At 44.9% G+C, this 27,431-nt stretch overlaps 1 protein-coding gene across 2 annotated transcripts; it reads left to right on the top strand.

The window, feature by feature from the left end:
* Nucleotides 1-26,725, top strand: LOC308174702 (flotillin-2a). 2 transcript variants are annotated; one of them, XM_080549805.1, is made up of 11 exons: nt 1-136; nt 14,161-14,242; nt 17,285-17,375; nt 21,974-22,097; nt 23,078-23,196; nt 23,333-23,446; nt 23,942-24,061; nt 24,187-24,401; nt 24,901-25,084; nt 25,487-25,636; nt 25,772-26,725. In XM_080549805.1, exons 1-11 carry the CDS (start codon nt 88-90, stop codon nt 25,808-25,810), a joined length of 1,287 nt encoding a protein of 428 aa, XP_080405931.1. In that variant the 5' UTR covers nt 1-87; the 3' UTR covers nt 25,811-26,725. The 2 variants fall into 2 exon arrangements, with proteins under 2 accessions (XP_080405931.1, XP_080405932.1); XM_080549806.1 differs by lacking the exon at nt 1-136 and having other exon boundaries at nt 14,171-14,185; nt 17,350-17,375.
* The last annotated feature ends 706 nt before the right edge of the window (nt 26,726-27,431 follow it).

Here is a 27,431-nt window from a genome sequence, read left to right as displayed (position 1 = left end):
GATCCGCTGAGGGATTGTTTTTTTCCGTTCGTGAGATTTGTAAGAGACAAGCACTTGGTTTGAAAAGGCGTTTTGAGTTATATTAGCATGGGAAATTGTCATACTGTCGGACCAAATGAGGCCCTTGTGGTTTCAGGTACGTATGTTCATTTATCGACTAAACTCTGATAACCTTTGCATTCTCTTTATACAGAGTACGACATAGTAGGATGGATGTCTTGCACGCACTGACTATTACTCATACTAGGGTAATGGTCACACATACTACTGAATACATTATTCGGAGTTATTCTTGGTAGTGATTGACTTGCATAGCCACACAGTGTCTACGGTGTTTAGTCAACCAGATGACTAAATGTGGGGTTACGGACTGGATTAGGCTTTAGGCATCTGGAATTTCCTTGACTCCACATCCTACGAATCCAACATAATCCTTGGGCGTATTATGCAATATACGTAGCGTTTTAATATGCATCGGATCCTGGGTTGATTAAATCAAGTGTCTTCCAGTGTTATTTATTGTGATGTATTTGGAGTATTGGAGGAGGGGGGCTGGACCCATTCCCGTAACTCGGTCTTGTCACTTCCGACCATGCATGCCTTAAAGGGCCGATCTGGGATCTGCAGAACCATTGGTTTAATTAGTGATGGGCTTTAGCCATAGATTATTGAATAATGAACTAACTATCTACACGATCCTGATCTTAATTCAACTGTCTCAAATATAAGCTTGCTCGTGGGTTGGCTGTGGCTCAGGAAGTCCATCCATCCATGTACCAACCTTGTGTGTTGCTGTTCCAAACCCAAATTGCACCACATGCCTTCATGAGCACACTGGAACCCTCATGTCAGAACAACTCTTCAACCAATGAGATTTCAGCTATTGTTGACAACACTGGCGGACTCAGGGGGGGGGCGACCGCCCCTCCTGGTGCCCCCACAGTTGAAAAACGTCCCGCTTAAGTGCAAAATTAGAGGATGTGCCCTATTGGCTGCACTTCCAGTGGTCTAAACTTGACCGTGTGCACTGATGGGGTGCCATGTTGTGCAGTAGGTGCCCTTTTTTTCTTTTCGCCCCCCCTGCCCTTCAAACAGTCGGAGTCCGCCACTGGTTGACAACATCCTAAGAAAGCTTGTACTTGTGTTGCTCCTTATTGTAGAGACATCTGAGGGTAGGCTACTACTTTCTCAACCATGTTGAAACTGTACATAATTATCTACTGTCAAAGTCTAGAGCTTCAACTTGGAGGCTAGTTTCAGTGCTTAGCCTATCTCAGAGTGGGCAGCATGTGAAAATCCGACATGACTTGAACGCACCATATGTATGAACAGCTGTTCAATGGTCAACTCACTCCCTTCCGTGTGTCCTCTCCAACACTCTCCACTCTCTTCTTCTTCTTCTTCTAAAAAAGCATCGGAGGAGGATTTCCTAAGGAGGAGAACTTAGGTCTCCTTCTCCAATGTGTTTTAAGTAGGAAACAAGTGGTGGAGAGAGGTGAGGATGCGAGGAATCATAATCAGGCCAGCCACAGTGGTGTCATAACCCTAACCCTAACCCCAGTGATGATGGGGTTGGAGCTGTGCATGGCCACACAGTCGTGGGTGAACAGGCAGTACAATAGGGGACTAAGCACACAGCCTTGAGGGGCCCCAGGTGATACTGCCGGTGCCTACCCTCACCACCGTGGTCTGGTCTGCCCTCAGGAGATCCAGGATCCAGTGACTATAGGGAGGTGTGAAGACCCGGGTCCCTGAGCTTTGTGATGAGCTTGGAGGGGACTGTGGTGTTCAATGCTAAACTGTCGTCAATGAACAGCATTGCTGTCTTCAGTGGATCTGTTGGGGCGGTAGGCAAATTGAGGTGTGTCCACTCCAGCATGGCAGGCAGAGTGGAGTTGTTGTGGGACTTAACCAGTCTTAACTAGTCAGAGCACCAACAGGGCGATAGATATTAAGGCAGGTTACCTTGGTCTTTGTGGGCACTGGAACGATTGTTGTCAGTGTCACCTTAAAACAGGTGGGGATTCCAGATTGAGACAGGGAGAGGCTGAATATGTCCGTGAATACATCTGGTCAGCGCCTGCTCTGTGGACGAGTCCAGGACCGGCTGCTTTGCGGATGTTTAAAAGCCTCATGTCAGCCACAGTGATCGATAGCTCACTGTCATTGTGGGGGACTCCTTGTTGCTTCCCTCAAACCGAGTGTAAACGGTGTTGAGCTTGTCAGGAAGTGAAGCATCAGTGCACATACTGCCAGGTCTCCCCTTATAATACGCAGACCACACCACACCCCTCTCACGTCAGTGCCTTGGTATTGTGGTTCTATCTAATAATATTTGATCTTCTTTCAAACAGTATTTATAGATAAAGGTGATGTAATTGAACCAATGACAATTTAAATATCTTATCATTTAGGCCTATTTAACAAAAAATGGACAAAGATGCCAATTCCTACTGAGGAAAGCGTTAGGAGGACACCCTATGCACTAATAGTTGGCATTGCCCCCTCTGGCTGAGATAACCTCAATTAGACATTTCCGATAACTGTCTACCAGTCTCTGACATCGACTGGGAGAAGGTTTTTCCCACTCCTCCATGCAGAATCCTTTCAGCTGTGTGCTGTTTGAGGGGTGTCTTGCATGCACAGCCTGTTTCAAATCATCCCACAGTGTCTGAATAGGATAATATCTGGGCTTTGAATTTGGCCACTCCAGAACTCTCCATTTCTTTGTTTTGAGACATTCCTTGGTGGATTTAGTGGAAAGTTTGAGTCATTGTCGTGTTCCAGCTCCACTTATGCTTCAGCTTCAATCTTTGGACAGATGGTCTCACATTTTCCTCAAGCCCCCTCTGATACAATACAGAATACATAGTGGATTGTATGATGGTGATCTGGCCCAAACCAGGACATTTCCACCCCCAGGCTTCACAGTTGGCATGAGGTTCTTGTGCTCAAATGCTGTCTTTGGTTTGTGCCAAACGTGTCTTCTGTTACTGTGCCCAAATAGTATAACTTTGGATTAATTTGTCCAAAGCACATAACACAGTGCGCATGCACGGCCCACACCTTTTTCCCTTTATAAATCACAATCAACTAGCCTAAACATTTTGTGCACGTGAGCGAGCATCTTGATATCATATATATATATCAGTTTGTATTTATTATCCAATTTCTTTTTTAAACGGGTACGTTTTTTTAAATTATTCATAGATTGAACTTTATTTTCATTGACAGAGTACAAGTACTAAGACAAGGAAACACAGTTTGGTATCTAACCAGTGCAAATAGAGCATAGTGCAAAAGCCAGGAATGTATGGACAGTGCATGGTGGGACAGTAGCCTATACACAACTGATGTCATCAGTGGGTGTGTCATATTCTAGGCTGTGAAGACTAGCAAGAAGGAAGGAGAACATTTTTTATCTAATCATTAGTGATTTAAAAAAAAAAAAAAAAAGTTTAATAATTCTCTCTTCCTCACATGCTCAACAAACACACACGCACAAACGCACATTTTGTAAGCCATTTATACTCTAGTAACAGTGCAGCTGGCTAGTAAGAGAACATGTTTAGAAAGTGTCTTTTGTTTTCTTTCATACAAAATAGTGTTTATTTCAGAAACTGTAGTGGAAGATATTATCCTAATTTCCAGTGAAGTAGCCGCCATCTTGTTGTGACATGGATGCCGTTGATGGTTCTGTTTAAACTGGTATGAACGCGGGCTGGCTGGCCAGAAAGCACCACGGTTCTGAGACTCCATCATGGGAACCAGAACCGGCACAGAGCCTTTTCTTCCCACGGTGTTGTCACATGGTGTTGCCTCTCACTTCAACAATCAAGAGCAAACCAAACTGAATGTCTCAGGTTTAAACAAGACAGGCTCTTCCAGAATCCTCTCCTACTATGTTCTAATCATTTGCACCGGTTGATTAATTTAATAAAATTAATTAAATTAGTTGACTGTCTCTCCGACAGAAGATGGGTAGTGACTCTGCAGTTCTGACAGCCGTGGGAAGCTCATTCCACCAGCGGGGAGCCAGTGTAGTGAAGAGGTACAACAAAAGAAAGGGAATATGGAGTGATCCCCAAAGATCCATCCTAACCCCAACCTACCACAAGGCATGTAGTCCTTGGCTCAGACAGTGTAGTAGTGTAGTAGTGTGGCTCAATAACATCTCACTAGTGTGTAAGATCTTGAGAATCAGCTGTACATGGATGAGTGCATTGCAATTCCATTGAATTGGGATAGTTTAAGCAAAATATGTCACAAGACCTAGAATTGCCTTATGTGTATCCCACAAAAAGGTTCACTGTTATCAGCTAACTTTCTGATGAATTTAAGCAAAATTCACGGTCTTAACTTCCCATGGAAAAAATTAGGAAATTTACCAGAATTTGCAACCCTACAGATAGGCCCTAGAATTTCTACGGTACTGTATCAGTTATTATCTGCTCTCAGGAGACAAGTCTGGTGCTTTGCAGTTGCCATACAATCCCTCCAAAACTTGGAAGAACATTGGCTCAGAGAACATGTTGTAACACAGCATTTACAATTTAGTTCTAAATTGGAGATTAAAAAATTATCTCACTTAGTCCTTCTCTCCTCCAATGCACACCTGCCATTCCCTAACATACAGTTTTATCACGTTGCATTTTAGGTCAAAGTTTATATAATTAGGTATAGCATGGGTTATGGGTATTAACCATAGATGTCAAATTATTCATCAGCTCAGTTCCAAGCTCTCAAGATAATACAGCAAATCATATCAATTGTTTATATAGCCTTGATAAGAAAGGCTAATCAAGTGTTACTCTTGTGAGATTGCAGCTCAAAATATGGTTTGTGGTTTGCTCCAATTGCAAAGTGAGGTTGTTTTCAACGTCTTAAAGCGTCATTGAGAAGCCAGTTTCCTGTTCACTGCACATTGAAATGGCTCTTGAGTTTTCCATTGTGTTGAAACTTAAGGGCTGTTTCTGTCAGGAGGGGTGTAGTAATATAATACTACATACTATAATATTATGTTCTCCAGTGACTTCTGAACATTTTTGTTGGTCACACTAGAATGATCATGTCAGAAGTGATGTAGTGATGTTGAAAGAGTGGCTTACATTGACATTTTTCGCATTTAGCAGACACCTTTATCCAAAGCGACTTACTTAGACAAATGTAGCCCATTAGTTGTAGGTGAATCATCTAACCATCAGTCATCGCAAGAAAAGAAAAGGTTTGGGGAAGGTTAGTAGTAAAAGGTTTGGGGAAGGTTAGTAGTAAAAGGTTTGGGGAAGGTTAGTAGTAAAAGGTTTGGGTAAGGTTAGTAGTAAAAGGTTTGGGGAAGGTTAGTAGTAAAAGGTTTGGGGAAGGTTAGTAGTAAAAGGTTTGGGGAAGGTTAGTAGTAAAAGGTTTGGGGAAGGTTAGTAGTAAGTAAAATGCAGCATGGCTTGATAGTGGTGACCCTTCCATTCCCAGCAGTTTTGTATGAGTTGTTCATGAACGTTTTAACATGTTTAAATGGTGATGACATAGTGCTGCTTTTTCATTTTGCAGGCCTAAGTCAACCCAACATGAAGCAAACCAAAATGCAATGCCAGGCTTTTTATAGCTGGGATAAAATCCTCATTCAAGCCCAGTGTGACTGTTAGAATGTGGAGTGTAGCATCAACAGCATCAAACGCATTCTGATTCTGAACAGCTGTGGCCACCGGTCAGTCACACTCCACTCTGTGACTTCATCTATTCAGGGTTGGGCAGTATCCAGTGTTTGATAGAGTTAAACCGTTCCCAAATGTAACCGTATTACCGCCCAACCCTAACTCAGGGTCTGTTTCAGCTAGTGGGTCGTAGCGTAGGAGAGTGTGTGTGCTGCAGGGTCTACCACAACATTTTTTGGTACATGTCATGAATGCTGAATCAGACCATTCTCGTGTCATGGTTTCAATGCTTTGACAATGTTCTGTAATTATTTAGATAAAGGTTGTTGTTGTGTGGTTTTCCTTTTTTTTTTTTTGCAAGGCTGGAACAGACAGAAACAGCTCCTTTCACAAGCGCTATCGAGTCACGTTGCAGACAGGAAAAGGAAAAGTTAGGCTACTCGTCCAGAATGTACAACCCTTTCCACCACCCTGTCTTGAGTCTGTGTATGCACGTTGTTTTGTCCGAAACTTTGTGATAACGGAGATTGAGTCTGACAACAACACTGTAAATAGAATATTTTTCATTGAGTGGAATGCCCTTGCAACAAGATATAGTGCAGTATGTTAGGGTTAGTTTTTGGCATTTGGCGTTGTGTACACAGTCCCGCCAGGCGAGGACCCCCTCCCTGTGAGAGAGGGTGTCGTGACAGCTGGGAATGTCACATGACAGCCTCCAGATAAACTTTATCTGTGAGACACTGATACTGCTCTAATGGTACTTTTCCACTACTTGATCCAATCAAGCAACAACAGTCACAAACCGGGCCGGATCAACCACTATGCACGACTACATGGTTACTACATGGTTCAACCACAAACCATGGTTCATTTAAGGACATTTTGTTTGTCTTCAGGCATCACAATACTTGATTTAACTACTGTTTATTCAATAGCTAGTTTATTTCAGCCTTTGAGTTCAGTCAAACCTAAAGCATAAATCATTGGACTAAACCAGATACCCTCAGATTAAAGAGGGATATTGCACAAGCACATACTTGTCTGATTCTGGTTAATCATGGCCAGACAATGTGCCTCTGTTTTCATGTTGGAGTATTGGCTGGAGGCAGGGGCGTTTCTCGGACGGCAATTATTTTCTTGCATGTTAACGGATAAATGCAGCATCTGGTGCCCTTTGAAATGAACATTGAGAGATTAGTCTCTACGAAGAATTTTGTAAAAAGATCCAATAATAACAAGTACAAGTAGGCCTCTACATTTTATTGCACCTTCCCACCTGTCACAGCAGACACTCTCAGTGCTCAATGACGGTGTGGATTCTACTCTGAACGGATTCTCAAAAACCTTCATACTTCTTAACAACTTCCAGCATACACTCTGATCTGTCTCTGTCTCTACCAGCATACACTCTGATCTGTCTCTGTCTCTACCTGCATACACTCTGATCTGTCTCTGTCTCTACCATCATACACTCTGATCTGTCTCTGTCTCTACCAGCATACACTCTGATCTGTCTCTGTCTCTACCAGCATACACTCTGATCTGTCTCTGTCTCTACCAGCATACACTCTGATCTGTCTCTGTCTCTACCATCATACACTCTGATCTGTCTCTGTCTCTACCAGCATACACTCTGATCTGTCTCTGTCTCTACCATCATACACTCTGATCTGTCTCTGTCTCTACCATCATACACTCTGATCTGTCTCTGTCTCTACCATCATACACTCTGATCTGTCTCTGTCTCTACCAGCATACACTCTGATCTGTCTCTACCAGCATACACTCTGATCTGTCTCTGTCTCTACCAGCATACACTCTGATCTGTCTCTGTCTCTACCAGCATACACTCTGATCTGTCTCTGTCTCTACCATCATACACTCTGATCTGTCTCTGTCTCTACCAGCATACACTCTGATCTGTCCAATGGGGAAAAACCTCTAAAACAATCCCACAATTACACAAATACCCTCACACTCTTACTGTCTCTCTCTCTCACACACACACACACACACACACACACACACACACACACACACACACACACACACACACACACATACACACACACACACACACACACACACACACACACACACACTGTGCTGTAATAAGAATCCAGAAAGCAGTCTACTGTGTGCGCTCCCCTTGTCTGTCTCTCTGTGTGTCTTGTCTGTCTCTGTGTGTCTTGTCTGTCTCTCTGTGTGTCTTGTCTGTCTCTCTGTGTCTTGTCTGTCTCTGTGTCTTGCCTGTCTCTCTCTCTGTGTCTTGTCTGTCTCTCTGTGTGTCTTGTCTGTCTCTCTGTGTCTTGTCTGTCTCTCTGTGTCTTGTCTCTCTCTCTGTCTTGTCTGTCTCTCTCTCTGTGTCTTGTCTGTCTCTCTGTGTCTTGTCTGTCTCTCTCTCTGTGTCTTGTCTGTCTCTCTGTGTCTTGTCTCTCTCTCTGTGTCTTGTCTGTCTCTCTCTGTGTCTTTTCTCTCTCTCTGTGTCTTGTCTCTCTCTCTGTGTCTTGTCTGTCTGTCTCTGTGTCTTGTCTCTCTCTCTGTGTCTTGTCCGTCTCTCTCTGTGTCTTGTCTGTCTCTCTCTCTGTGTCTTGTCTGTCTCTCTGTGTCTTGTCCGTCTGTCTCTCTGTGTCTTGTCTCTCTCTCTGTGTCTTGTCCGTCTCTCTCTGTGTCTTGTCTGTCTCTCTCTCTGTGTCTTGTCTCTCTCTCTGTGTCTTGTCCGTCTCTCTCTGTGTCTTGTCTGTCTCTCTCTCTGTGTCTTGTCTGTCTCTCTGTGTCTTGTCTGTCTGTCTCTCTGTGTCTTGTCTCTCTCTCTGTGTCTTGTCTGTCTCTCTTTGTGTCTCTGTGTTGCTCTCTGCCATTTTGTTCATGTTCAGAAAACATGAACAAAAGAGTTTAATTTAACACCTGTGGGGTAACCTCATTGTGACCATGCTAGTTCGGAAAGCCTGGTGAAATCCTTGAGTGATGCCTGGCTCCACTTCAGACCATTTACATAACTTACCTACCGTAATGCCTTCATCAACTAGATGTAGTGCATAGTGCAGTGAGCACACTTCTGGCTATGCAGAATACATTGGTTGGCTTTACGCACACGGATAAATTGGGCTTAAGGGAGGGTTCCTGGAAAGTAACATCCAGTGAAATCGTGACCCCCTGCTCCCATCGCTCCGTCCAGGTTCCAGCCAGGCCAGATCAGCCCATTCTCCCATCGCTCCGTCCAGGTTCCAGCCAGGCCAGATCAGCCCATTCTCCCATCGCTCCGTCCAGGTTCAGCCAGGCCAGATCAGCCCATTCTCCCATCGCTCCGTCCAGGTTCAGCCAGGCCAGATCAGCCCATTCTCCCATCGCTCCGTCCAGGTTCCAGCCAGGCCAGATCAGCCCATTCTCCCATCGCTCCGTCCAGGTTCCAGCCAGGCCAGATCAGCCCATTCTCCCATCGCTCCGTCCAGGTTCCAGCCAGGCCAGATCAGCCCATTCTCCCATCGCTCCGTCCAGGTTCCAGCCAGGCCAGATCAGCCCATTCTCCCATCGCTCCGTCCAGGTTCCAGCCAGGCCAGATCAGCCCATTCTCCCATCGCTCCGTCCAGGTTCCAGCCAGGCCAGATCAGCTCATCTAACATCCTCCAGACCTCCAAAACAGGCGTGAGAACAACACCATTTGGAGTTATGGCTACGCAAGACTAGTTGGAGGGTAGCATAGTTTTGGTTGATATGAATTAGCATTTAGCACCAATACTGTAGCACAGTAGCTCTAACCAACATTAGCATTTAGCACCAGTACTGTAGCACAGTAGCTCTAACCAACATTAGCATTTAGCACCAGTACTGTAGCACAGTAGCTCTAACCAACATTAGCATTTAGCACCAATACTGTAGCACAGTAGCTCTAACCAACATTAGCATTTAGCACCAATACTGTAGCACAGTGGCTCTAACCAACATTAGCATTTAGCACCAATACTGTAGCACAGTAGCTCTAACCAACATTAGCATTTAGCACCAGTACTGTAGCACAGTAGCTCTAACCAACATTAGCAGCCAGTACAACAGGGTCACTGAGGTTTTCCTCTCCTTCCCGCCCAGCAAAAGAGGCTGGACATCTTCTTGTGTGACTTCCTGAGCAGCCCTATCCTGAGCTCTGGGTCTGGGCCAGAAGCTGCTCATCCTGTCCCATGGTCAAGCCTCTGTGAGACATTTACATTTGCATTTTTGACATTAGCAGACGCCTTATTCCAAAGCGACTTACAATAGATACATTTGACTAAGCAAGTGAATCATCAGTTCACCAGTTGCAGCAGGAAGAGTAATCTAGCTCAGGCCCGGGGCCATTGGCAGTCTCCGTGATAGAAGGGGGGAAAAAAACGTTATTTTTTGTTTGTTTGTTTTTTCTGTGGAGAGAGGCTTTTCTGTGAACAAGGAAGTGGATACTTGCAATGTAGGAGGACACTGTTGTTGAGGGGGAGGGGGAGGAGGAGGAGGAGGAGGAGGAGGGGGCCGCAAGGAGAAGTTGGCTGAGCTTGAGATCATTGAAAAGGAAATTGTGGCCAAGGGAGTAGAGTTCAGAAGATAGCTCTACACACACACACACACACACACACACACACACACACACACACACACACACACACACACACACACACACACACACACACACACACACAGTTCAGTCCAGTTCTTAGCAGATCTTTCCTTGCAGGTTTTTGTAGTGTTGGGGATTTCCTTTTCAATCAGGTCTACACACACACACACACACACACACACACACACACACACACACACACACACACACACACACACAGGTCTACACACTGTCACACACCCGAAGGTAGTGGCAAATAAGGGAGTCCACACATGTATTTATATTATACAACTTAAGTTTTATTTGGGTAAATAAGCAAATAAACTAAATAACATATGTATATGAATAGGGATAAGAATCAGTGGTGTATGCCATGAGGGAATGGGTGTAGAATGTATGTTGTATGTGTAAGGGGTGTATGTAGTGTAATAATAATAATAGTAATAATAATAATAACTTTAATTTATATACCGCCTTTCAAAAACCCAAGGACGCTTTACAAGGGAATGAAGCGGACAGACAAAACCGAAAAAAAACAAAGCAAAAACTGAAACATTGACTAGGGGCCAAAGGCCTTGGAGAACAGATGTGTTTTGAGGGCTAGTTTGAAGGAGTCCAGGGTGGGGGCGTTGTGGATCACTATGGGGAGAGAGTTCCAGAGAGTAGGTGCGGCCACGCTGAAGGCTCTGTCCCCAAAGGTCCGTAGGTTGGTGCGGGGGGTGGACAGCAGGCCCATGTCTGCGGACCGCAGGTTCCGGGAAGGGGTATGCTGGGGGAGGAGGTCAGTTAGGTACTGGAGGGCGCAGGCGTGGAGGGATTTGTAGGTGAGGAGGAGGATTTTGAATGTGATGCAGGACTTGACCGGGAGCCAGTGGAGGTGAATGAGGGTGGGGGTGATGTGCTGCCAGGGCTTGGTGTGGGTGAGGACCCTGGCAGCCGAGTTCTGCACGTACTGGAGCCTGTCCAGGGCTTTGTTGGGAACCCCGAACAGGACACCATTACAATAGTCCAGACGGGAGGTGACGAAGGCGTGGATGAGGGTTTCGGCAACGGAGTCAGTGAGGGAAGGTCGTAATCTGGCGATGTTTCTGAGGTGGAAAAAGGCGGATTTAGTGATGGATTTTATGTGGGAGTGGAAGGAGAGGGTGGAGTCCAGGATGACGTGTAAAACTAAAAGGCCCCAAAACCTTGGTACCACGAGACCTTACCATAACCCTAAATGAACCAAAGCAAAAGGAAGAAAGAGAGTGAGCTGAGGACACACCCACCATAACCTCAGCTCCCCAAACCCAGGTGACACTATTTAGCCTGACGAGCTACCCACCCAAGGTTCCCCAAAGGAACCAGCAACCGCCAATAGGCAGGCAGAGTGGGAGGTGTCACATCCACCCCCTAAAAAACATGGTTCACCACTATACTAACCAACCCACCTAACTATAAACTTTGTCCCCACTGCCCACAATAAGTAAACACACAACCAATCAATAGGGATGCTCCGATCTGGATTTTTGGGGCCGATACCGATCACCGATTTTTTTCCTCAAGATCAACCGATACCGATACCGATTTTTTTTTAAATACATAACTGTAGGCCTACTGACTGGATAGCCTACATATTTTTAGCTTTTTAGACAAAAGTTTTGATCCATTAGGCACCAAGCAAACGCAGACCCATTTTTATGGCATAGTAAAAGTCTGGCCTATCACCCAGTTAGGGCCTGAAGCCCAAGTCAGTGATATGGCTGTATAAAAGACATCATAAACGTGGCCTTCATGGTTTACATACTGTTACGTCCTCCTATGTTTTCTGTTCAGTTATCTGTCTTCCCCAGAAAAAAAAAAAAGAAAAAATCGGTTTTTGCGATCGGCCATTTTTGCCGATCACCGATCGAGTCATTTGGAGTGAAATCGGCCGATTTAAATCGGTGGCCGATAAATCGGAGCATCCCTACCAATCAATAGTGCCATGTCCTACTCCTTCTCCTCACCACCCTGCTTCCACTCTCAGCAACCTCGGAGCCATTTAAGAGAGTAAACAAACCGGCTAGAAGGAAAAGAAAAGGCAGGCAAATTATACGGTTACCAAAACAAAACCTACTCGCCAGTTTCCTAGTACCCGGCGTCTTCTCTTTTATACATTCTACGGTCAAAAACAGCCTGCGTCTAAAACCATCGACATAGACCCCAATCTCATCCGGCGACATAGTTTGAAAGTGTTCTGGTAGAATAAAAATAACATCGCCAATTACCCCCTCTGCCCCCTGAGTGGTACTTGGCGCGTTGCGCGCCCTGGTCATTTCACAGGTAACAGTACAGGCTGGACACGCAATGCCAGCCGTGTCTATTTGAATGGGACTCTGCGATTCTTGAATGGCAGGCCCGTCTGCCCACACCCGTACCCCGGCAATATCGTTACCCAAAACAATGTCCACGCCCTCTACAGGCAACTCCACCCACACCCCCATTTGAACATCTCCATTCCCCAAACCTGAAATGAACGACATGTTACGCACAGGAATGGGGAACACAGACATGCCCATCCCCCGGATCAAAACGACCTCCCCCGTATTTGAGAATACCTCCCACTACCAACCCAGACCTCAAACTGGACATGACCTCTTCCTTCAGTCTTTTACTAGGAATCTCAATCTTATAATGCTCAGAAATAGACAGCAACTGGTCCTTAGTACACTGGTTTAATAGTGCTACTGATGGGGAGTCAACAAACTAATTTGTATAATATAATTGAAGCCATAGTACCCTATGCAACCAAAGAAAAAAAGAAAAACAAACAAAATCACAAAACCCTAAAGCTGAGACCATCAAACTGCGATAACTAAGTATAGGACAGACAGCCCACTTTAAATGGAACCTCCCCAGCCTTAGACTTAAACTAGGGATGCTCCGATCTGGATTTTTGGGGCCGATACCGATCACCGTTTTTTTTTCCTCAAGATCAACCGATACCAATACCGATTTTTTTTTAAATACATAACTGTAGGCCTACTGACTGGATAGCCTACATATTTTTTGCTTTTTAGACAAAAGTTTTGATCCATTAGGCACCAAGCAAACGCAGACCCATTTTTATGGCATAGTAAAGGTCTGGCCTATCACCCAGTTAGGGCCTGAAGCCCAAGTCAGTCGATATGGCTGTATAAAAGACATCATAAACGTGGCCTTCATGGTTTACATACTGTTACGTCCTCCTATGTTTTCTGTTCAGTTATCTGTCTTCCCCAGGAAAGGAAAAAAAAAAAAAAAATGATCGTTTTTTGCGATCGGCCATTTTTGCCGATCACCGATCGAGTCATTTGGAGTGAAATCGGCCGATTTAAATCGGATAAATCGGAGCATCCCTAACTTAAACCCACTCTAGTCTAACCCACTCTGCCAAGGTTCCCCAAAGGAACCAGCAACAGCCAATAGGCAGGCAGTGGGAGGAGTGGGAGGCGACACAACACACAGACACTCAGTCCTGTGTACTGTTTGTGTCTGTTTGTTTCTTTTGATGTCGATTTTTGTTTGATGTTCTTATGTTGAATGTGAATAAATTGTAAGTCATTCTGGGACTTATTTCTTCTTTCCTTCATACTTTTGTATGAGTATGTGTTTGCCAGTATGGCCATGAAATAGGTTTTAAATTCTATTAAAGGTGGTCTTAAAAAGGTATTAAATTTGACTTGTTGAAACCTGCGGGAATCCTGTCTGGCGCTTAAAGCACTTTGAATTGGCCCTGTTGTATGAAATGTGCTATACAAATAAACCTGCCTTGCCTTGGTGCACTGTGGTGGGTGTGGACTGGTGGTACTGTAGTGGCGCATGCTTGTGATGCTCTGGTCCACTGGTACTGATGACACTGTTAGTTAGTCTGCCATAGCAGCGGTCCAGTGTTGCTGTGATGCTGACGTTGTCTCTGCTGACCAACAGGTGGCTGCTGTGGGTCGGACCAGAAGTCCTACATGGTGGGAGGCTGGGCCTGGGCCTGGTGGCTCATCTCCGACATACAGAGGTAAGACCCTGTCCTTCTAAGGTGTCGGGGGCGCTGTTGAACCTTGTTCAGTGCCTTCGTACAGAATTGATCATGTCAGACACACCATTTATTCTTGCATAGCAGACTGATGGTCATTCTCATTAAGATTTACGTCAATGTAATAATAAATTCAGTATTAACAACACATTTTAATTGTCCTCATCACACCCACACGTCTAGAACCATGAATTGAAGTCGTCTTTGAGCTCAATTCTGGATATCATCATTTTCAGCCACCTGAATAAGACGGTGTGTTGTGGTTGTGTTCGGAGACGTGGTTTGCTGTGACCTTTGAAGCCCATCCATCAGGAGCTAATGTTTACTGAACGTGTACACACGCCGGGCATCACATTAGTCAGCTGCACTCCAGCATAGCCTCAGTGAGTGCACATCCAGCACAGCACTGGAAAGACAAACACGCTAAGGAGGTTACGGACGGCGAGGTGAAGTCCGCTGAGATGTGCCGTAGCGTAGCCAGCAATTAAAGCTTCCACAACACACATAAGATAGTAGAACCACAACCACATGACCACTGCAGCTACATGCTAACTCTGAGGTAATAAGGGTTGGGGTTTGTTTAGTTTTTTTCCTCCAGATGAACTATTATATTATGATGAATGTGTCATGGGATGTGTTTGTGGATGTTTCCCTCTTATTTATCTCTTTGTCTCTTTGTTTCTGCCATGCTAACCTGCCCTGCCTGGCGCGGTGTCTCACCCCATCACTGCACTGATGTGTCTCGGAATCCTTATTAGCTTCATCGCTATAAAGAGGAGCTCTTTGTGTAGTCGCTAGGATACTTGTTACCGCTCTAAAACGCTGCTTTAAAGTAGAGACAATGGCTCAAGTATTCGCTCAACTAACAGCTCAAGCCTTTCAGGACAATGACAGTCAGTTATTTCCAGCTTCTATGTCAGAAAACACCCATAAATTCAATACAGCCATCTCTGAGATGCTATCGTTTCAGATCGTTTCATGAAGGATGGAAATAATATGAGACACGGTATTGCTTTTTCGGGTGGCACTTGTTTTGAGCTGTGTGGTGGCTGGTGGCCATTAAAGACAGAAGAAAGAAAGAAAGGGGGTGGGACTGGATGGAGTAACCTTAGCTCCCACTTCCCGTATGTGATGCAGTAATCTCGTTAGTGTCTGGCCCGATGATTCATTGATCCAATTCCCCCTAGAAGAGAGGCAGAGCTGGAGCCAGAGGCTGAGTGATGCTGCGTCCAGCAGACCCATGAGCCCATGGAGCCGAGCCACACCCAGATTTTTACATGATAGAAAGCCTCTGAATGCGCAAACGGTCGCATCGAGTCTAAACGCACTCTGGCCGACGATGAATCTAGCACTGCCGTGATCTGATCCTAGTTTTGTCATACGTGTTTAGGCCTACACGCGTGGCTCTTTCGTATCAGAAAGACATGTGCTCCAGCTGCACTGAAATTGTTTTGTGGTCAATATTCTTATGCTTGTTAACCCAGTGGTAGATATGAGAGAGATAAGAGTTAATAAGGTTGAACTTTTATTGTCATTGAACAGAGCACAAGTACTGAGACAACGACATGTAGTTTGTGCTCACGTCCCCCCCCCCAGGGAGAACAGAGCTCTGGGCATAGGTTCAGCTATCTCCGGCCCCCCTGGAGCAGTTAACGGTTAAGTGCCTTGCTCAAGGGCACAATGGAAGTGGTAGGCACCTTAGAAATGTTGCCAGCAATCTGGTGATATGACGGATATGATGCCAGCATCATCGGATATGATGTCAACAGTGCCCTCCTGACTGTCGGCCCGGTATCTCTGACCCCTAGACTACCTGGGTATCTCTGACCCCTAGACTACCTGGGTATCTCTGACCCCGAGACTATCTGCCGCGAGAATGTTTGTGCAGTCAGTCATTCTTGAGGTAATCTCTAAACAGCCTCCGTTTCACATGTTGGGGTCAGGAATGCTGCTAAACAGGCCTGTCCTGTGACTTCTGACCTTTGGCCTAGTTAACAAGTTGCAGTTTTGCATTCTGTAGAGAGAAGGGATCCACTGTGCTGTGGTTATGCATGCCCGTGTTATCAGATGATATAGGATATAATCAGATGATATAGGATATAATCAGATGATATAGGACAGAACACACCTAGAGATGGGCCGTCCTCTGAGATGCCGTTATTTCAGGCTGAAGAAAACCTCCAGACTGTCGTTTCACATGCCTCTAGACATAGACGCCCCTTCCCCATAGTGTCTTAAAACCCCCTCCCCCCTCTCACCCATGCCCCCCCCCCCGGTACTGACATTCCTAACAGCTATTGTATACTCACTGTCCTGCCTCTCCTATTCCCACCCGCCCGCCTGCCTGCGTAGAATGTCGCTGGAGATAATGACCATCCTCTGTCGCTGTGAGAATATCGAAACCTTGGAAGGTGTCCCCTTGGAGGTGACAGGGGTGGCTCAGGTAATGCAAAAATAAAAAGACAGTATTCGTCAGGGATTTGGTCACAAACCAATAAAGCCAGAGGCAAAAAACAGGTGGACTGGACTAACTAGCTAACTGTGTGTGTGTCTCTCTATTTGTCCTTCTCCCACGTCTTTCTCTCATCTACAGCGGAAGGGAGAGAGAGTCAGCTGTCATTAACCTGCTGTCTATGGGCTTTGCTACACAGCTAACCTCTACTACACCACTCTTACGTGCTTTGACAACAGGGGCACCAGAATGATTGCTCAAAAGTGGTGTGCAAAGAAGTGTCGTACTCCTATGGCTAGCCACGCCTCTAGATCCTCAAATTGATATAACTGGACGTGTATATCAATATGTAGTATTGTACATAGTACAGACTCACATCCAGTGATAATTATGATAATTGCACCCAGAACAACATTACCATCCTCCCCTGTTGTCACTGCGCTGGAGTCTTTTTGGGTGAATGTTGTTTTTCTTTCCCTTCACTTTTGTGTTTTACCCCCCCCCCCCTCTCTTCATTTGCTTTCCCCTCAGAACATGCCAATTTTTATTTTTATTTTTCACGTTCTCCACAGGATAACCCTTGAGATTATGACCCTGCAGCCCAAGTGTGAGGATGTAGAAACAGCGGAGGGGGTAGCTCTTACTGTCACTGGGGTGGCACAGGTAAATCAACTTCTGGGAATGCCTCCTTTCAGCTCAAGGCGGATTCAGCCTCCACCCCCCCTCCTCCTCCCCCCTCTGAGCTCCTCCGCCCCCCTGCTTCCCCGTGGGTAACGGTGCCAAAACTGAGGGTCAATCATTCTCCTGATAAACGTGACGACCCCTAACCCTAACCCTTCAACCAATCACATCACACTATGTGTACACCCAGTAATAACCTCCTATGCTTGTGAATATATATAATCCTATCCCAATTCCCAATCTGGTTGGGAGATATTTTGGACATGGATTACAATAATTACTTGTTTGATTCAGTGTTAATTTTGGCAGGCTTTTTTAGTCACTTATGCACACCAGTTCTAGTCACACCAAGTCTCCTCCATATTTCTTAGTTCCAGTCCAGTTCCAGTTGATGAAAAACTGAAAACATTCCAGTGCAGACTGCATTCCAGACTGCACTGGAATGTTTTCAGTTTTCATCAACTGGAACTGGACTGGAACTAAGAAACATGGAGGTGACTTGGTGTGACTAGAACTGGTGTGCATTTTCATCTAAACACCAAAGACTAAGTGACTAAAAAGCCTGACAAAATTAACACTGGTTTGATTATGACATTTTGCTCAAGAAGTCTTCTCTACTTCTCTATATTGTGACCCTGTCCACTGCTATTGCTACTATGCTCACAGATTTAGATGAGAATACTCATAACTGAAGCTGAAGACATAATTTAATGAATTAATACAACTACAAATGTGGAGAATTATTGAGCCTCATATCAAGGCAGAAAGTCCCATCAGGCATTTCTGCTTTGAACGGCGTCTTCCTCGAGAAGGGTACGACGGAGCTGAAATACAGCCTGCCATGTTTATTTTGCATCCCAACATTTACATTTCTTCATGTTTACAGACATTTCTGTTTCATAATGTATTTTGGTGTGTTATTTCCTCTGTGCCAAAGTCCTTCGCTTGCTGGTAGTCAAGAAACGGATTCTGTTTAGAGTCCCCGTACTGTTAATCTGCTGTCTGATTCAAAATAGTTGACCTTGTGGGACAATTGAGTTGGTTGTTTTAGCAATTGGTGTGAGTAAAATGTATGTGAGTAAATTGCAAAAAATGTCCCTTGAATTTACTTATTTAGTCATTCTGACTACTGTAATACCCATCTTTATTTTATTTTATTTTAATTTATTTATTTTCTTATCTACAATCTGTGATTTCTTTTGATAAGTATTATTTCTGACAATGTACATGGGTTGTGTTCCTCTCCTCTCTTAGTCTGTCCTATTGGCAAGACTACAATGAGTCTACTGTCAGAGGCAGAGAGAGCCTATACACTTCCCTAATGAGGCTCACCGTCAAGTCTAAATCTGATTGGAGGAGCCTAAACAAACCATTGTGCAGGTTTCTGTGGAAACAGAATTTGTGTCTACCGTACAAGTTTACTTGATGGAGTTATAAAGAGACCCAGGATAAAGAGATGGGGCTGGATCAGTGCCGGTTGTAATTGTTTGGATACCCAGCCTCTTCTGACCTTTAACACGCCCATATCAAATTTCTCATCATATTAATTTACAATAACAGGTGTCCGTGTTTTTTAGAAGTGGAAGAGTGAGTTAGTCTCTTAGAGGTCTATTCTGACTTCCTTACACTCCACATCCTTTACGCACATCTAGCTCCACACTCCATCATTTGTTATTCCCGTTTTGAAAAGGTGCCAATTTTCTCGCCAAATAGGCTTTCCACATTTTACTCACCTCTGCCTCAAAATCTCACCCCTCTCATGGCTATAACTATAAAAAAAACTATAAAAACTGGAATCTCATCATTAGGCTTTAAAAGGTCTTGTTGCCAGACACACAACACGTCAAACTTGACTTTCGTTAAGTCAATAGATGAAGGCCGTCCGTTGAAAACAGGATATTCCATCAACATCGAACATCCAGGCTTATTTTGATAAGAAGTCTCGCGAGCCCCCAGGTCTGACTCCCTGTTATTCCAGGCTTGTATGCGCTGTGCGCAGTAGCCTGTTATTATAATAGCCCACCTGCTTTGCAGTGGAATTTAATTTACTAATCACTGCCGTTCCAATATCCATGATATTGCACACCCTCTGGTGTTTTACTGTTGAGAGGAGGGCTTGAGAGGAAGAATGGACTTGTACTGTCAAACTCTCCTTTGTCCCAGTACATAGTCTACACTCTAGAATACATAGTAATATGACAATATAACTTTGAACTTGTATTCCGCTGTTCTTGGACCAGATTCCATCAGCTAGACAATTCTTTCTAATTGGTAAGCAATAATGACGATACATTTGAAAGTATTTAAGCTATTTAACAGCACCTGACCCTATCCAGATGGGCTAAATGACTGAGACCACTAACAAGGGAAACATCTACCATAGATAAGGGTTGCAGTGCTATTTGCTATTTCAATGTTGCTACATGCTAATGTATTTCGGTTATTTTCAGTGTCACTTCAACAAATGACTGACATAGCAATTAAAATAGCCTGCTATTTAAATCAATAAATAGAATACTGATAGAATACTGATAGCAAAAGATGGAGAGCTTTGGTGTCCCTAACAGTGCTAGCAGACTTTTTGATCGACAGGTGTCTCGTCGATGGGGGTAGCAGAGTTTTTGATTGACTGGTGGTAGCTTGGTAGCTTAGCTAAATCGACGGTGTAGTGTGGCCCCCTCTAGCAGATGTGGCCCTAAGCAACCGCATAGACTGGCCCTGTTTTCTCAGAGGAGAATGAGCGTATCTATGATACTATATATCTATGATATTCATGAGTCACATTCCTCAAATGGGAGTTTCTTGGCCCCAAACGCACAGTTGGTACCTTGGATCATACTAGGCCGACATTAGATATGCGTTGTAGCTCCGCACACACATTTGGTGCATAAAGCACAGATCTGCTCACATAAGGATATGAGAATAGACCCCTTAGTAACCATAAAAGTAGGCTGAACCAACTACCAGAATAAAGCACCAATATAGTTTATGTTTTCATTAAAGTCGTTTTCATTTATTTGGCCTGTCTCTCAAGTCAAAAGTTATTTTAATAAGATTTGACGTCAGAAAACCCCATCCAGTCTCATATTTCCTGTCCATGTTTATGGTTGTTGTGATGTTCTGTGGTACTGTTTCACAGCATGCTGTAGAAGCTGGTGTTTTGCAGGGTGGTTGGAATAGGAGAGGGGTCATATTGGCCCGGGTCCTCCTTATTCCAGCGCTGGCCTTGCCACAGCGCCCCCTGCTGTCTCTGTGAGGTGGCCTGCTGTTTGGTTGTCTGTCTGTCTCTGTCTGTGGTCAGTTATAAGCAGGGGTGGTTGTCTGTCTGTGGTCAGTTATTAGCAGTGTTCTCTTGGAATGATTGCCATCTCCCCTCCCCTCATAAGCCCCCCTCCAAGCCTGTCCTATCAGTGCATGCCTCATTGGAGTCAATGTTCAAAACCAACTGTCACCTCAGGGACTAGCTCACTCTCTTTCCTTTCAGCTGCAACGGGAGTACACAAAGCAGAGTTTTCATTTGTTACTTTACCTGTTAAATGACTATTTTATAGAGGTTTCACCTGTTAAATGACTATTTTTCTTGCTGGCTACATTGTTAGATGTGTCCAGGTCAGAGCCGTTAGGGGCCACTGGTTTAGATTCCCGTTAAGTCCCGTCTGAGGGAATGTCTTCACCTCTGTTGACTCTATCCTCCATTTTAGTAAAGTTACTTACTTGACTTGATGTTATGTACATTTTTGGTTAATTTTGTGAAAAGACCCTCATGTGTGATATGCCTCAGGACCAAGTCATACTGGGAAGTTGTAAGATTACCATGTCCAGTTTTCATACAAAGTCGACCCCTCTTTGACCTGACCGTTCCACTACTTTATGCAGACCAGATACGTGGCATACTTTTGGCTGTACGTGATTATCACAGTTAACACATGAGCAGGTGCTGCCAAATAGAGATTGATCTTGAGGACAGGGACTGCAAGCTGATCACCGACACCCTAAAAAAAAATCTATGTCACTCTCCCTGCTAATAATCACTCTAATCATCTGAGTGCATGGTAGTCTAGTCTGACTTAGGCAAGTGCATTTAATAAGTAACACTGTCCACAATATCAACCTGGAAGATATGACGCGTTCTTGGCCAATGGGCTCGAATCAACATTTGTTGCACTTAATTTCCCCATATCAATGTCCTCACTTTGCATTAAGGTTTTTCACTGAACAAATGTACCACACAGTGCTTATGCCAATTCAACCCCAGGGTGTTTCAAGGTTTGGTTATTTTTAATCAACAAATCAATCAAATAGGCCTAATGTTTGTTTTCTTCTTACCAAGAGGCCAATATACATATTTTATTAAAGAATGTAGTGATGTGTTTATTATTAGTAGTACTGTAAATATACGTTAATTAGAGATGTACGGAATAGAAGAATTGTAAGAAAATGATTGAAGGCTAATCAGATTGTTGTTCAGATGTGTAGTTGTTCAGATGTGTAGTTGTTCAGATGTGTGTGCTGGCATCTGTGTGTGTGTGTGTGTATGTGTGTGTGTTGGCTAGCACCTGACCATGTCCTCCTGGCTCCAGGTGAAGGTGATGGTGGATGATGAGCTGCTGGGCTACGCTTGTGAGCAGTTTCTGGGGAAATCTGTTGTGGAGATCAAGAGTGTCATCCTCCAGACCCTGGAGGGTCACCTACGCTCCATCCTCGGTAAGGAGCTTTTCAGAACATATCTGCTTTCTGCTGGATCTGTTCTCTACTACCCATTAACACATCAATATACATAACATACCAATACGCCCAGAACTCTGCTGCCCGTCTGCTCACCTCCACTCGCCGCCGTGACCACATCACCCCTGTCCTCCAAAACCTACACCGGCTCCCGGTCAAATACAGGATCCAATTAAAAATCCTACTCACCACTTACAATGCCATCATCAATCTGGCAACCCTCCTACCTTGCCGACCTCGTCCCCCTCCACACCCCCTCCCGTTGCCTCAGGTCTGATGACCAAACCACCCTCAAGACCACCAGGACCAAGCTCCGGGCCTGGGGTGATGGGGCCTTTTCAGCCGCAGCCCCGTCCCTCTGGAACGGCCTCCCCAACCACATCAGACAGGCCAACACCCTCCCAACATTTAAACAGGCCCTCAAAACCCATCTTTTCAAGCTCCCCTTCACCAGTTAACCCTCTCCCCCTCCCCTTCCCATGTGTCCCCAGCACTACCTTCATTACGCCCCTATACTTTCTTCTATTTACCTTTTTGTTTCTTTTTATTATTACTACTCGATCTTTTCAGTTTGTAAAGCATATTTGAGTGTCTAGAAAAGCGCTATATAAGTCTAATGTATTATTATTATTATTATTATTATTATTATTATTATTATTATGAATGACCAACCTTTTAAATGGATGAACCTGGGGGCGCTTAGGTGGCGTAGTGGGCTAAGCGTCGACCACGTAACCGCAGGGTTCCCGGTTCCGGCTGTGGACATGTCCTGCATGTCATCCCTTCTCTCTCTCTCTCACCCATCCTTCCTGTCAAATCTCTACTATCTCTATCACAATAAAAATGAAAATATGAGTGGGACTGCCCCCCTCAGAAAAATTACTTTAAATGGATGAACGTTGAAAGCAGACTATCTCCTGGTTTGTGAGCCAGTCTCACCACGGCGTTCTGTGTTTCAGGCACGCTGACTGTGGAGCAGATCTACCAGGACAGAGACAAGTTCGCCAAGCTGGTGCGCGAGGTGGCGTCACCTGACGTGGGCCGCATGGGCATAGAGATCCTCAGCTTCACCATCAAGGTACGGCTGTTCAGGTCCTGTTTACGGTCTGTGGTTCAGTTGACTCCTGTTGAAGCTGTGGACCCTCGTTACCGCCATCTGATCTGTCGTGAGCCCCACTAACCACATAGCATGTCCGTGTGCGTTCCCCTGGCAGGACGTATATGATAAAGTGGAATACCTGAGCTCCCTGGGAAAGGCTCAGACCGCTGCGGTCCAGAGAGATGCAGACATCGGAGTGGCCGAGGCAGAGAGAGATGCAGGAATCAGGGTAAGAGTGACAACGCAAACCAGTGGATGGTCCTCAACGTGACGATGAATGAATGATCTTTATTGTCATTGTAACAGGTACAATGAAATTCAAATGCAAGCCCCTAGGTGCTAACAAACAAACACAGTCCTAAGATAATAAAAAAAACAAGAATGAGACATAAATAAGGGGGGATATAAATAAAAATTGGGGGATAAGTGGTCGTGATGTGAGCTTCTATACTTATATACACTATATGGCCTATATACACTATATGGCTTATTCGCAGGGGGGTATATAGAGAGGGGGGGGAGTTAGCATGTAACTGTGTACTTTTATAAACATATAACATATGGACTAGTAGACGTATATACAGTATATGATCCTTATGCAGTGCTGATGCTAGTCTTACGCCAAACCGTCCGACTTATTTCCTTTTCCTCCCCTGCTCTTCTCTCTTCACCCGTTCCCTTTCTTCCACTCCTCCATAATGTACCTGACCTTGTCCTTCAACAGGAAGCAGAATGTAAGAAGGAGATGATGGACGTCAAGTTCAAAGCAGACACTTTGATGGCCGACTCTAAACGAGAGCTGGAGATGCAGAAGGCTTCCTTTAACCAGGAAGTCAATACCAAGGTATGAGACAGGGATGGCCCCGTTAGCATAGAATCACCGTTAGCAATCAGTGACTTCCAATATGCCTATATGACCATCTCTCTGACTTCCAATAAAAGCCTATGTGACCACCTCTCCCCGTCCAGAAAGCGGAGGCCCAGCTGGCGTACGAACTGCAGGCGGCCAAGGAGCAGCAGAAGATCCGTCTGGAGGAGATCGAGATCGAGGTGGTGCAGAGGAGGAAGCAGATCACCATCGAGGAGAAGGAGATCGACCGTATGGAGAAGGAGCTGATCGCCACGGTGAAGCGGCCCGCCGAGGCGGAGGCCTACAAGATGCAGCAGCTGGCCGAGGGACACAAGTGAGTGAGCCTGTGGAACACAACGAGCTCAAACCACCGTGAGGCTGGGCACGCTACAACTACGCTACAACTAGCGGATGTATTAGCAGCACGTCCTATTCTAGGAAACACACACTAGCTAAAGTGTACAGTCTGAATCCTGGAACAACCATGAGGGGTCATTTGACCCCTGTGAGTAAAGATTTTTTTTATATCTTTGCACTCAATCAAATTTCAGGACCCTCCTTTCATGACTTTTCCTAGATATGTGCGTTCTACCACCCAGTATCCTTACATTTTCTAAATCGCATCAGGATAAGCTAGTATGAAGCTATTTTGTCGTGTTTCTGTGTAGGAAGCAGGCTAATTTACAAATCGGCCAACTAGTGGTCATTGTGTGTAAATAGCAGCTTGAGCATTGTGAAGAGGCGGTTTTTTTAGTAGGTAAAAAAGGCACGGCTGTTCTAGTGTTAATAGTTTAAACCTTCTCATGCCCCCTCCCCCTCCAAACCTTTACCAGGGTCAAGAAGGTGCTGACCGCCCAGGCTGAAGCTGAGAAGATCCGTCGCATCGGTGAGGCAGAGGCCGGGTCCATCGAGGCGGTGGGGAAGGCGGAGGCGGAGAAGATGAGGCTGAAGGCGGAGGCCTACCTGATGTACGGAGAGGCAGCCAAGACCGCCCTGGTCCTGGAGGCCCTGCCCAAGGTGAGCACACCTGTCTCCTGTCTCTCTGGTAGAGTTGGGGGTTGGGAGGTGGCGGCTGTGGTGCAGGAGGTAGAGCCGCGGTCTAATGATCGCAAGGGCGGCAGATCGGCGGTTCGAGCCCTGGCTGGCCACATGTCGAAGTGTCCTTGGGCAAGACACTGAACGACCAAACTGCTCCCAGTGAGTGGGGCCGGCGCCTTGCATGGCAGCTCGCCGTGCCGTGGTGTGTGAATGTGTGTGTGAATGGGTGAATGAGAGCGCTTTGGAGCAGCAAAAAAAGGCGCTATATAAGTGCAGTCCATTTACCAAAAATATGATTAGGAATAATATTATCACAAACCATAATTTTTTACATGTTTTGTGAGATTTTGACGGAAAGATTTCTCGTGGTTTTTTGTCCAGATCGCTGCCAAGATTGCCGCGCCCCTGGCCCAGACCAATGAGATCGTCATCCTGAGCGGCGACGGCAGCCGCGTGACCGGGGAGGTGAACCGCCTATTGGCTGAGCTCCCCGTGTCCGTCAACGCCCTCACAGGAATAGACCTGACCAAGGTATCTATTCAACATTCAACACCTTTAATCTCCAAGTACGGCTAGCCTGGCCACGCGCCAGCCCCTGTTCATTGTTACTCTGCGTTGTCCCAGGGAAGCGGCTAATCCAGTCTCTCTTCTTCTCTCATTCCCCAGATCCCGTTGCTTCAGAAAATGATCAACCCCCAAGCATGAACACAACCGTCTCCACCCTGACTCCGCCAATGCAACTGTATTATGCACTCTTTAACTGCCTTCTACTAGAAAACACGTTTTCTACAGTGTCAACACATCATTTTCATTTACCTAGAGCCCTGGTGCCTTCACTGTCTATAGGACCAGATCATCTTGCATGTTACACTTTTAATTGTTTATCACTTTTAAAACAGACATTTTATTTTCGCTTAGATTTTTTTAAATCATCACAACTAATTGTTTTGTACTAACACACGTCTGCATTGTAGAACAGAGGCCTTTGTCTGGTCTCAAAGATGTAAGGCACCCAAGTCTTCACCTTACAGTCGCTGTGTTTTTTTTGCTATATTGCTTTGGGGATGTGCCTGTTTGTGTCTGTGTATCAGATGTGCTGTCATCTGCCATCATTTCATTCTAATGTGCAGTGCCTGTTTACCAATCAAGAGGCCAAACCTCAGGAAAAGAAACGGTTTGGCTGTTCTGTTGTGTTACAAAACAAACCTCTACCATCTCTACGTGAGAGAAACATTTTGTTCCCCCATCTTTATATCAACTGACAGAAGCGGTGACGTTAGATCTTTTGTTCTGGGTGTGTCGTATTTGTAGACGTGCATTAAAAGCAGACATGTTGACGTCAGCATTTATTTGTCTGTATGAAGCCATACTCTTATACTCTTAAGATTAGCCTTAATAGAGACCCAGGAGTCCTTGCTTGGTTTTCTGACCAACTATGGATTACCTCAATCAATAGATCTCCGAAAGGAGGTCTACGTTACTTTACATTTTAGACGTTTAGCAGACAACTTTATCCCAAAGCCGACTTACACAGTATATTTGTCTAAAGTAAGAGAATCATCTATTCATCAGTCGTGAGACAAACAAATGTATGCTAGGACCAGGGGCCACTGACAGTCACATTACTAGATGAAGGAAGAATTATATATTTTTTTTATGTTTTATTGACAGTAGAGAAACTGTACAGGGGGGGGGGGGGGGGGGGATGGTCGAAACTTCAAAGTTTTCCCATTGTTCTTTCTAACTATTGAGATGTTTAATAACATTATTTTCAGTTGAATAGGTCAGCCTATGACTATGTTCTGTTAGGACACTTGCTATATAGAGTACTATCTATAGAGTACTATCTTAACACCTTACCAGACTCCTTACTTTCAGGATTTTCCAGTGAGCTGCTATCTTTCGCTACATATACAGAACCCCTATATGATGTATTTGGGCCTCAAGACCAGACAGTTTTAACAGTTGTTGTCACATTCCTTACCAAATATGCTCTCTAGACATTTCAATTAATTTCGACACATGATTGAGTGGGACTGTTGTTTTTGTGTGTTTTGTTTGGTTTGTATGTTCGTGTCGTTTCTTTCAGAAAATAATGTTAGCTTTAATGAAGGTGTAACCACTCATGATCAATTACCTCAATCAAGTATAACATGTTTTTGTTGAATATATAACAACTTCACAGTTACCTGCCAGGTCGTGGCACGCCTGGTGTCATGGACAAATGTGATTAATCTGATTCGTTACTGGTCACCAAAAGAATACTGTGTTTCTTTTATTATGTGTTTTATTATTAACAACTCCTCTTGTACATTGCAACGATAGT

This window comes from Nansenia antarctica, assembly GCF_963989245.1.
Source record: "Nansenia antarctica genome assembly, chromosome: 20".
Taxonomy (NCBI): domain Eukaryota; kingdom Metazoa; phylum Chordata; class Actinopteri; order Argentiniformes; family Microstomatidae; genus Nansenia; species Nansenia antarctica.
The sequence above is the reverse complement of the archived record's forward strand: the minus strand, read 5'-3'. Positions and strand labels throughout refer to the sequence as shown.

Coding starts and splice junctions, on each gene's coding strand:
- LOC308174702 (XM_080549805.1), top strand. CDS start 88: ATGGGAAATTGTCATACTGTCGGACCAAATGAGGCCCTTGTGGTTTCA. Junction 14,243..17,284: donor CTCATCTCCGACATACAGAG/GTAAGACCCTGT, acceptor CGTTCTCCACAG/GATAACCCTTGAGATTATGA. Junction 23,197..23,332: donor TCCTCAGCTTCACCATCAAG/GTACGGCTGTTC, acceptor TTCCCCTGGCAG/GACGTATATGATAAAGTGGA.